The sequence below is a fragment of the Phodopus roborovskii genome, unplaced genomic scaffold, assembly GCF_943737965.1.
Source record: "Phodopus roborovskii unplaced genomic scaffold, PHOROB, whole genome shotgun sequence".
NCBI classification, from domain to species: Eukaryota; Metazoa; Chordata; class Mammalia; order Rodentia; family Cricetidae; genus Phodopus; species Phodopus roborovskii.
The window spans coordinates 84,602-96,825 of record NW_026126616.1 but is presented as its reverse complement, the minus strand read 5'-3'; the positions used below and the strand labels follow the sequence as shown (position 1 = coordinate 96,825).

General features: G+C 45.7%; 1 protein-coding gene across 1 annotated transcript in view; it reads right to left on the bottom strand.

Annotated features, from left to right (window-relative positions):
* Syn3 (synapsin III) overlaps nt 1-11,217 on the bottom strand; it is a 320,810-nt gene extending 309,593 nt beyond the window's left edge. Inside the window, exon 1 of the mRNA XM_051206238.1 lies at nt 10,749-11,217. Coding sequence (XP_051062195.1) covers nt 10,749-11,059 — 311 coding nt within the window. The 5' untranslated portion in view covers nt 11,060-11,217. The remainder of the gene's footprint in view (nt 1-10,748) is intronic.
* Nucleotides 11,218-12,224: the final 1,007 nt, after the last annotated feature.

Sequence of the window (12,224 nt, the reverse complement as noted above, 5' to 3'; positions counted from 1 at the left end):
CACTTTATCCATGCATTGTCTTAATATTGCTTCCATGGATACACATATCTCCTGTGATGCATCAATACGCCTTCTGCTTGGATGCTTTTGGTCTTTTGCACAGGCTCACATCTCTGTTTGGCCAGATCATCTCTTTCTCACCTTCCAGAGTCCTCATGGGCGATATCAACTCTTTGATCTTCTCTGGTAGCACCTGGGCTGGGTGGCCCCCTCGGCCCCTGGGCACACAAACTGTCAACAGTTATGGTACCATTTTGCCTTGTCAGATCTGTTCCCTGCCCAAAAACATCCAGTCTGTGAGCTCCTAGAAATCATGACACACTTGTGACAGCACAAGTGTGACAGGGTATAGGACTGTGCTTCCCACTAGTTTGCTAACCAGGTATTTTCCCTGTCTGCAACCCTTCCTTGTGATGCTTTGTTGCCACCTACTGGCAAATCATTGGAATCCACAAATCTACATCTTTCATGATAGTGGTCATTGTGTGGATACCCAACCTGCAGGACTGACAGCCTTGGACTTGATTTCAACCTTGAACTCAGACACTGAATTACATGCCACCCAAGCAGCTCTGGCCTTGAAGAGGCCTCACCTTTCCAGGAGTCTTTGGAAAGTTTATTGCTGGGGCTGGCAGGCAAGCTCCCCCTACCTGCCTGGGAGTCAGAAGTCTGTCTCCTGATGGGCCACACATACTGCTGCCTCCTTGCATGAGGGATGGGGAGTGGGTGTGGAAGGGTGGGCCCATTTAGCCTGGAGCTGCCTCAGAACAGCTCTGTCTGGGAGAGTGAAGGGGAGGGATGGCCTAGAATTCTAGATGCCTTGGGGGTGGAGCCCACTGTCTCTGCTGTTGACTGGCTGTTTGACCTCAGGCAGACACAGATGGATCCATGGTGCCCATTGGCTTTGTCTCCCACTATCAGTCTCATCCCAGTGTCCTAATATGTCCATCCTCAGAGCTCCTGAATAACTCAGCCAATCAACTGAATCAGTGGCCCTGCCCTGTGAAGGTGGGAACTCTGGATTCTAGGAGGTTTCTGTCTCTGTGGGTGGCCTCATATTTTACTGCCACACTAAAGGCACCAGGAAGGAGAATAGTATAACCTAGGGCTGCCTGGGGTGGGAAATCCCTTGCTTGGGGCCCAGGGATGTGGTAGTATGTGAGAGAGAATTATGAGGAGTGGTCACTGCATTCTTTTCCTGCTGCAGCCAGGGAAGGAGTACAAATGGGATCTGCTTGCATCAGAGCAGGACGCTCTGACAAATCCATCGACTCATGAAGCCACTGAAGCTGGATGGGTTCTCTTACTATCACCCAGAGTTGAGGATTCTGCTAGTTCAGCTAGCTAGTTGGGATCCTCCTCCAGCCCTGCTGCATCCTGGGATGCAGGCAGGGGTACCATGGCTACTTGTTTAAGAGTTATGAGACACAGGCACAGCTACCACAGACACTTGTTTACCAGTCCTTGGATGCAGTTAGGGTTTCATGGCTACTTGTTTACAAGTAATAGGGTGCAGGCAGGGGTACCATGGCCACTCATTCACTAGAGCACTGGGGATTTAAACACTGGAGTTCTTGCTTGTACAGCTAGTGCTTTGCACAGTGAGCCATGCCCATGACCCTAGGAAGACTTCTTTGCATGGTTCACCCTACAGTGATGGACCATCTGCTGTGTGCAGAGAGCCTTCAGGCTCCAAGGAATCAAACATGAAGACCACACAGGACTTACTGCCTCCTAGGAGGAAGTGACAGATGGATGATAACCACTGGTGCATCAGCACAAAGACTCTATGTGGTCCACAGAAGGGACACTCAGCCCAGCACTGAGTGGGTAGCAGTGTGGGGGGTGTTTGCATGGCTCTGATGAGGTGGGGCAGCTAATCCATCAGTTCATCAGTTCATCCAATGTTTGATGCCTGTTCTTTGCCAGGGCAAGCACTGGGGTACTACATGGACGCATCTTATGGCACACACTTTCAAGAAAGAAAAATTAGCAATAGGCACATACAGGGAGACCTGGTTTTGGGGGTAGGGCAGGATTTCTGATACCTGCTGTAGATATTTTGGGACCACCCCTGCCTCCTCCTCTGAATAACGAGGATTTAAAAGATCAATTCTAAAGTTGTAAAGAGGATTTACATTACGAAAAAATGCAAAGTCATCTATCTGGGAGGCTGCCGAGAATGCACCAGTGAGTTGCTTACCAATGGGCTTCTGATGGGTGGGATGAGTGAGGCTTTATCTTGCAGGGACAGGAAGTAGAAGGACCTACTGGCCTTAGAGACAGACCCAGGTCCTGTCTAGCTCTGCTATTTATATCCTGATTCTGCCTCAAGCAAACACCCACCACCAGAATACTAGCTTTCTTACTAATAAAAACAATTAGGGAAAAATTACTACATCTGCTAGCTGGGCAAGAATGCCTAAACAATGCACATAGAAGGTGCTTTGCCAATGTTCAGCTCCTCCCTTCTGTTTCTTTGCGTGAAGAAGGCTGGAGATTCATTATCTGTTCACGCATACACAGATTAACTAAACATCCAGCTTACTCATTCATCTAGCTCATTCACCTGACTACTACCCAACCACCCATCCATCCATCCATTCACCCATCATCCATTCACCTCCCACACATCCATCTGTCCACCCACCCACCCACCCATCATCCATCCATCCATCCATTAATCCATCTATCCACCCATCCACCCACACTCATCATCCATTTACCTCCCACACATCCATCTGTCCATCCATTCATCTACCCACCTATCATCATCCATCCATCTAACCATCCATCCAACCATCCATCCATCCATCCTCCATTTCCTCTCTACTTTGTATTAAGCAACATATTGATCTTTGCAATTACACTGGATGAAAGAAACACCCCTTATTACAAGAAGAAACAGCTTTATGTTGTACTGGGACAGTCCCTGAGGAGGACACAGATCTATCAGTCATCTTAACACCTCTATCCTTTAACATAAGTCTACAACTGGTAACTGTCATGGAGTCCATAGCTTCATTTTGTCAGGATGTATTATAACCTTTTACGTGTGTCAGGGGTGTGGTGTATGTGAAAATGAGTATGAGTATGTGCAGGTGTATGCATACATGAGGAAACTAGAGGACATCAGGCATCCAGCTCCATCACTCTACATCTTCCCAAGACATAATCTTTCTCTGAGCCTAGGGCTAGGCAGGCATCCAGGAAGCCCCAGTGATCCTCCTTTCTCTGCATCCCCCAAACTCTAGCATCATAGGTGTGTGTGGGACCATGCTAAGCTTTCTCCTGTGGGAGCTAATGGCCTTAGACCTTCATGCTTGTATAGTAAGCTCTCTTAGCCATCAAATCATCTCCCCCTTCCCCTTTTACTTATAAAATACAGAAGTCATTTCAAAAAGTCTGGCTTCCCTTGAATGTCAAAAACTCAGCAGCATCCAGTCTGTATTCTCACATGGCAATCACTAACTGAGTGGCCTATAGCTGCTGCATTTAGAGGCTGTCACATGTAGAACATCCCCATTGTTTCTAGTCAGATACCAGCAGTTCAAGCCCAGTTGCTGAAGCCATTTGCCATGGAATCTATGCTGCTCTTTTCCTGGCCACATGGAAGTGTTTCTTCCCATCTGTGCAGTTCCCATCCACATGTCCCCAAACTCACAGACTGACAAAGCCAGTTCTGCACATGACAACTAATCCCTCAAAGATCTCCATAAAGCCCAGATTGGAGGCCAAGAGAGTAGACAGTAAACCTCATCCCTTTTCCTGCCATGGCAGATGATTCCCTTTTGCCAGGGAACTCACAACACACTAGAGGAAGGCTTCTACAGGCTATGGGGGCTTGCATCTGCCCAGAGACTTGCCTCTCCATGGGTAGGGCTGCAACCAGTGGGGTAAAGCCTGGAGGTTTCAGCTCAGAGGCTGCTGTTGCCCAGGCAGACCCAGGTCTCTGAGGGTTTTTATAGAAATGTCACAGAGAAGACCTAGCCTAGAAAGCCGTGTTGTGGAGCTTGAGGCAAGACTCACAATGAAGCAGTGGAATTCAGGTAAGGGGCTGAGATCAGGTAAAACAAAGGCCAGAGAACAGCAAAGCTTCAGTTTAGAGGCCCCTCTGAGGGCTTCTAGAGTGAGCTCTTTGGGGTCTGAGCACTTCATTGTTTTTACAAATTAGCACCCAAATCAAGCTTGGCCCTGCTACACAATGGGGTATTCACCCTTTCCCTCCACCCTCTTGATCTCTGCCAGTTAGTTCTACTTCTACTGAGCTATAGTGGCATGCTCAGTTTACCAAGCTGAATTTCATCTCCATCTTTCATTGCTCCAGTGGTCTTGGCTCTATTCATTTAAGCCACATGGGAGAAGTCCTCTCTATTGGTAGTTTCATCATTGTCAAAAAGTAGGTTCCTCGTTCCATTCTGGACATTTAGAGTCTACTGTGGTATGTAACCAGTCCTCTTGGCCTGATCTGGATCCACCAGATTCTTCTCTAGTAATGGCTCCTCTTTTCGTATTTGCCTGTATACTGACAGAACCAAGATTCCTTCCTGTACACAAGTCTTTGGAGGTTTGTCCTAGAGTGTCCCCAAGAAATAAGAAGTAGACTAAGTCTGGTTTAATTTTCACCAAGAATTTGTTTCAAGTACAAGGACAGACAAGAGTCAATATATGCCCATGTGATATGTGCACATCTCTGGAGGGGTTTCACAAGCTGACATTCTCTAGAACTCCAATCACTATACACTCTTTTCCTTCTAAGAACTTCTTTGTGTATACCGAATAAAGCCTCATTTGTATCACATTGAACAATGTTACTTTAGAAAGAACTTGACCCTATACAGCAGGTTTAGGGTGGTCGCTGGAAATAGTAATTTTATAGGAAACACTCACTGGAGACATAGTATTACCATACACATGCTGTATAGCTAAGGAAATGGGCTGAGAGAGACAAGTGTCCTGTACCAGTGAGATCTTATAGTTTGGCCAAGCTCTTTAGAGAGACATCAAAAAGAAAAAAAGATTTTAGGAAGAGATTTCTTCATAGTCTCTTCTGTTAAAAGATGTTTCCTTGGACTTTCTAGCAAGGTTCCAAGGGTGAAGCTCTCTAATATTCTACAAGATCAGGGTGTGGGTAACACTTTCTGTTTCCCCTTCCTCTATCGCTACTCACAGGAGCTGCAGGGACACCAGCCCTTGGATTGGACAGCATGAAGACCTCACGGAGAAGGGTCAGCACTTGAAAAATTCCTCAAGTCAAAGGGCTAGGGGCTTGGGTGCCACACAAGGCCCTCACTGTGTGCACACATTGTCTCTCTGATAAAAGGGGACGAGCCTGGGAAAACTGAGCTGTATCCAGGCAACAGAGCTGGTTGATGGGGAATGTGCAGGTCCCTCCCCTCCCCCTGGACACTAGGGAAGGGAGAGAGGAGGGGCTGAGGTGCAGGGCCAGTGTCTACCAAGGGGTCAGATGGAATGTTTGAGTTAATAGGTAAACAAGTAGGAGGTGACACCCCTTTTATAAGGTTTCCTCATCATATCTCACCAGACATCCCTCACAGTTCTCTACACACAAGCAGTTGCCTTGTGGAATGGAGAGCTTTGTGGTAGCAATAGGCATGAGTTATTCCCAGAGCCAGGGGTCTTCAGCAGGGAACTTGTGCATCTCTGCTATAAGTCTCTTCACTTACTCAGGGCCAGATGATTGACTTGGAGCTTTTGCTGTATCTCAGAGAGTGACTACTAGTTTGCTAGGGCCTAGACACCCCTCCTCCAGGGCTTCTGGAAGCTGGCCCTCCAGCACAACCAGCTGAACTGAGAAATATGCCAAGAGGCTTCCTTCCTTCTGGCTCCCAGGGCTATTATATTCATTAGCAATTAGTAACTGCAATTAATTGTTAATAACAGTTACCATTCCAGGGCCTATTATGTCAGGTTGAGCCATGTACCAACCCCACCCATGCCATTATCTTTAACCTCCATGATCACCCTTCTGAAAGCTAGTCCAAAGTCCTGCCTTACAGGGGAGGAATGCAGGGTTAGGAGTTTGGATTTGACTAAGGTCTTATAAATGAGAGAGAAATTAGGGCCAGATCCCATACCATCAACGAGTTTGGCTGTAGTCTATCTTCTGTGTCATCTCCCTCCCTGCTGGTGATGGCAGACAAAGCTATGTTCTGAGAATGGGGCTCACCAGTCAGGAGACCTAGTTTGGGTCCCCATCCAGAAAGCAAGACACCTCAGAGGCTGGCCTCTTGCTGGTCACATATTCGTTAAATCAGGGTGTATCACTTGTTATCTTCTTCCCTGAGCAAAAATGTTGGATACTCAATGAAATTTGTATTTCAAATGGACAGCAAATGAATTTTTAGTATTAGTCTAAGTCACAATTCACAGTATATGCTTAGGCTTAGTCACTAAGTGTTAACTTGATAATCTGTGTTTTTATTTACCAAATTTGACACCCCAGGCCAGCCTGGTATACAGAGTAAATTCCAGGACAGGCAAAAGTACACAGAGAAACTCTATGTCAAAAAATAAAACAATAAAAAAGTGAAAGAAGCAGAGTAATAATAATAAAAAAGGCACATAAAAATGGAAAATACACAGAGAATCTGGACACTGTATGTCTTTAAATGGATTGCTGAGGAAAGATTAACAGCTGCTAACAGACATTTGATTATCAATGCTGTTGTATTAATCCAACCCATATAGTTTTAAAAGGTTTTGACTTCAAAATTTAAGTCTAAGGCAAAGAGGCTTTGTTTTTGTTTCTACCATAAATGAAAAGCTGACACTTCTAAGACCTGCAGAATCTGGCATTTAAATGTTTTAATAATTAGTACTCCGTTGACATGAGGCACAATTGCTCCTGACAGCACCAAGTTATTTCTGAGAGTATGTTGGGAACTGATAACCCTCTACCTGGAGTTCATTCTCTCCCTGACTACTGGCCTCTTGGGCAAAGAACTGCCCCCACCTTGACCACTGACCTTGGAAGGCTGTCCTAACTTGGCTTGCAGGAAATAAACTTAAGACTGCTGAACCTTGCTAAATCAGAATAAGCCAGTTTTCCAGTTTCCCTGCTTCTGAGATAGTCTGTCCGATATTTTAGGCTTCAGTCAATGTTGGTCGCCCTGATGTTGCTATGAGACCTTGGGTGACTGTCCAGGTAGCTTGCTGTTTCTGTCTTTGCTTGTACCTTTAGGAAGTCATACATTTGTGCTTCCTGCCTACCCTAGTATTGTTATTTTCCTTCTCAGGTCTTTGATGAGGTTGAAGACTACACAGCCACAGCTATATTCTTTCTTATCTTAGACTTTCCAGATTAGGACTGACATGTAGTATGTATATATTGCTCAATGTTGCCCTGGGTGGTAATAGGTTTTAATTTGTGTATGTTTACCTTTCCTTTTCCTGGATTATACGTATTTGTTATCATCTTATATAGTTTTTGCATCTGGCTTAAAACCTTCTTTAAACTAAAAGGGTAATTGTAGCCATATCTTGCCAGTGAACCTGTATCAGTGGCCACACCTCTTTGGGCGTGGCTTCAGGCAGCCAGAAGGGGAAAGAGGGAAGCCTGAGGTGTGGTCTCTCTTGCTCAGGCTCTTTCTCTTGGGTCAGTGTATCTGATAGGAAGGACAGAGAAACGCTGTTGTGGCTCATTATTGTTATCTGTGTAAGTGTTCCCCAATAAACAGCCCTTTATCATTTATCTTGGGTCTAGTGAAATCATTACATCCACACCTTCAGTTCTCCACAAGCTGCATCTAAAAGTGTCAGCCATGCATCCTTGCAGCAAAGGTGGCTTTGGGGTCTGAGTTTTTCTTCAGAAAATACAAAACACTATAAACCAAGCTGTGTTGAAGAAGGGCATGGGCTCAAAGGGAGAATGTCCCCCTCCTGTTTCTCTCCAGGCTGTCAAACTGCCTTCCAAATATTTGTTTTCACCCACAGACTAAAGGTGTTCGAAGCCTGGGGCAGAAAAGTTCCATTTGTGCAGAGGATGTCTGCTAATGCAAAGATTACTATCTGGCCCAAGTGCTGACAATATGTGATTGATGAGCATTCATCCCTAATTAGGACATGCATATCACTCCCCATATCAAGACCAGAGAACATCACAGAAGGAAGGGCAGGAAGAATTGAAGAGTAGGAGGGTGGGGAGAGGTGTCATAAACATTGCCATCCGGATATGATGTTGTTACTGTAATCATGAACACACAGCAGCTATGGATATTTGCATAAGATTGGAACCTGCCACATTCCATCTTAGAGAGAGGAGGTACCAACAAGACCCCACCCTTTCCTGATGAGCTGATGACTGATAATGGCTGCTGTAAGGGGGGGGGGGTTGTCACTGAGGGACTAGGTAGGAAGAAAATTAAGAAAAAAATATAGTAAAATAAATGCAGGGTCCCTTCCCCAGGACTCTAGGCAGTTCTCAGGTGGAATTGAGAGGGCCCACGTGTTCAAATAATCTGTCAGCTGGACACCCAGAAGATGTATGGGTTCCTGCAACTCCCTCTGCTTGCAAGGCAACCTCATGAGACAGACTGGCCCTGGACAAGGAAAAGGAAGACAGTTTGCAGGGTTTAGTCTGAGAAGGGTCAGGAAGGGGACAGCAGCATGCCTGTGGGGCTGGGGGTGGGGTCACTCTTAGCCCAGACAGTAGATGCCCATCTCATTATCATCTCAAAGGGGAAGGAAGAAGCTGTGGGAGCTGGCTTCTTCCCTTTTCACAACCTGCTCCCTCTGGGGACATTAACACAGAGGAGGAGGAGCTTGGAAGAAGCTAGACCAGGAGGCAGTGGCTCTGCCAGGATACACTGGATCACGGTGCTAGCTCGCCACCTGCTGGCTACTTTTGGTAAGTGTGGCCAGGCATTTTTGGAGAATTCTGTAGGCAGGACTGAGAATCATCTGGTGTCTGCATGTTTTTAGTTCTGGAAACAGACTCCCTATGTAGCCAAGGCTGGCCTTGAACTCATAATCCTTCATAAACCTCCTTAGTCTAAGGATTACAGGTGTGTGCCACCACAACCAGCAAGAGCTATTTTAGGCATCCAGTGACCATTACTTTGGAGACAACTGGAATGCTACTTGTAATGCTGAAAGCTTAGACATTTCACAAAGATTCAAGAATGGATTTCAAAGGAGAAGCTGATGGGTCTGTGGTGGGAAGTTTCTCAGTCACAAATATTCAGTGAATATGGAGCCAACTCCCAGGTGAACCCAAAAGCATCTGTTTCTTTTCCCCACCAAAGGGCAAGAAGAATGCTAGAAAACAAACACTGTTGTTCTTAAGACCTAATTAAAGCATGAGCAAGTGATAGATGTTTCAACACACCAAGGACTACTAGGCCAAAAGTGTATCTCCAGCTCCTACCCCAAGGGAGCAGTGCCTAAAATCCATACACTCCTCATTCCTGTAGATTAAGGAGATTGATGACCAAAGCCAAAATTTAAATGCTGTTTAGATGGGTCCCAGCCTTGTTCACTGTGACTTGCCAAGGTACCACATGCTCTATATGTAGACAGAACATTAAGATCTGAGTCAGTCACCAGGGGCTGAGCAGGAAGTCAGGACAAACAGGAAATAGACAAGAGGAGATAAACCCTCACCATACTGTGGAACGAGAGCCCAAACCAAGAATGCCTGGAAGGTACTGCTCTCTGATCAATGTCATACAGTGAGGGCCACGAGCCTCTCCAATAACATGCATGTATACTTAAATGGCACTTAGTAGCTGTTGGGAGCTTTTATATTAACTTAGATTATGTCTACTGCCATAAAGTCCCTTTATGAGGTAGGTACTGCATTTAGGCATAGCAAGTTACAAGAGCTACAGAGCTGCAAGGGGTTTTGGGAGACAAGACAGGAACTCTGCCTAGCTGTTGCCACATGATGGCACAGTACCTCCATTATTAAAATTCCTCCTCCAACAGAATGACACTTTCTTGACAAATAGCTGAGGCACAGGTAATACAGTTAGCACAGATTAAGGCCAAATGTCTGGTTAGAGGTTGGGGAGAGGGCTCAGTGGATGAAGTGTTAGAATTGCAAGCACGGGAACTGGAGTTCAGATGCTGACAGGCATGGTGGTCACCTGTAATCCCAGCTCTTGGAAGGCAGAGACAGTGAATCCTGGGGCCATGACAGTGTGTGTGCACGGGGGTGTGGTGGGTGGGTGTGTGGTAAGCTGGTTAGCACATCTAGCAAGAGTCAGTAAGCTCTGTGTTAACTGAGAGATCTGCTTCAAAACAAAGTAGAGACTGGCCCAGGAAGACACTTGATGTCAACTGCATGCATCCACACAGGGCATTTTCATTAAAACACATACATGAGAACACACACACACACACACACACACAGATATGGTTGTAAAAAATGTTGGATTAAATAGCAACTTGAGAACTTTGCTTGTTCAGAAAGGTCATGTGGTTCCTGTGCTGTGTTTCTAGAATACTCGCAACACCTTTATCAAATATTTTCAGATGTTTACAGCATACACATGGAACTTTCCAGACTTGGTTGGGGCCTCTGTTTGTTTATTTCAGAACTCTTAGACTTGGAGTTTGCAGATGGGGCTCTGCCAGGATAAGACCCCCTAGGAAAAAAAGGCATACAGTTTTTCTTTGGTTAACCCCTCTTGCTTCCAGTTAGCCCCAGAAACCATATAAGCCTTTTAGAGTACTTGGTTTTCTAGTCTGTCCTCCCAAGAGGTTCCGTCCCTGAAGCTGCTTACCAGTCGGTGTGGGCATCATCGATCACCAACAAGATCCGGGGTCTCTGAACCACGGGTGTGACCGGAGTTGGTGGCTCCATTAACCCTGCGGTGGCCTGTGGGGACTGTTTCATGGCACTGGAGAAGGAGCTGAACAGGCTGGATCCTGGAGAAGAGAAGGAGGCAGCCAAGGGCTGAGGGTGCCTCCTCTCCGTGGCTGGTGATGCTGGGGAGCTACTGGAGCTCTCTGGACGCTGCAGGTCTGGCATGTAGCCATTGGGCAGGTTGGCCACAAAGCTACTGTCAGACAGACGCCTCCGGAGGAAGTTCATGGCTGCAATAGATGCAATAGAAGCCTCCTTCTGTCCGCACAAAAGCAACTAGGTGAGGTTCAAAGTGCAGGTTGCCAGCAGGCAGGGAACAGGAGGCTTGGAGTCCAAGGAGCCCAGGGGTTCTAAACCACCATAAGTGGGCTTCACAGGATTCTGTTTACCTGTTGGAAACAATCCAGTAAGCACATTAGTGGAGCCAACCTCCTCCCCTTGAAAAGCAAACAGATAAATAACATTTCCAGCACACTGCTGGTGGCTTTGCAAACTGGGACACACTTTTAGAGACTACTTGGCAATGTGCCTTAAAAGCATACAACTCCCATTTTCAGGAACTCTTCACTAAGAAAGATAATCTAAGTAACAGGTAAAAAAAACCTCATGCATGAATAGATTTAGCATAGCCTTACTGAAAATGTCAGCCACAGGATGACACAGTCTCTCAGTGAATTGTTTCTGTCCATTCAAAAGGGGTTCAGATGGAGCATCTTTAGTAACAAAACTGCATTTCATGCTGTAATGTTAAACATATCAAGCCTTAGCTTGCTGGCACATGCCAGCATTACAGCTATCTTGTAGGCAGAGGCAAGTAGATCAATAGTTCAAGACCTGCCTGGCTATTGTAAGTCCAAGGCCAGCTTGAATAACTTAGCAAGAGCCTCTCTCAGAATGAAATGGATAAATAAATATATAAGATTGTTAAATGGATGGGGCTATAGCTCAGTGGTAAAGGGACCTAACATGCAGGAAACCCTGAGTTGGATCCCCAGCACTGAAAAAAATAATAATAATACAAAATTACATGTAGAATAACAACAGTCATATAAAAGTAGCACATCTTAAAAATTATAAGTAAGTCATAGCAGTGAATATATTTTAGTAATACGTTATTTGACTTTTTCCAAATTTTCTTGATTGTATAATGCTGAAGATGAGATGCCCCTCATTAAGTTTCTGTGTTAAAGATCTGGTCCCCAGTGAGAAGAGATTTGGAGACCAGGCCTTTGGGAGGTCACTGGAATTGGGTAAGTGTTGATGAGGGAGCCCTGGAGTATGAATAGAACCCTTCTTAGCAAGGGACACCCTCTGCACCTTGTACAGATACAAATGAGAGATGGTCCTCACCAGACACACACACACACACACACACACACACACACACACACAC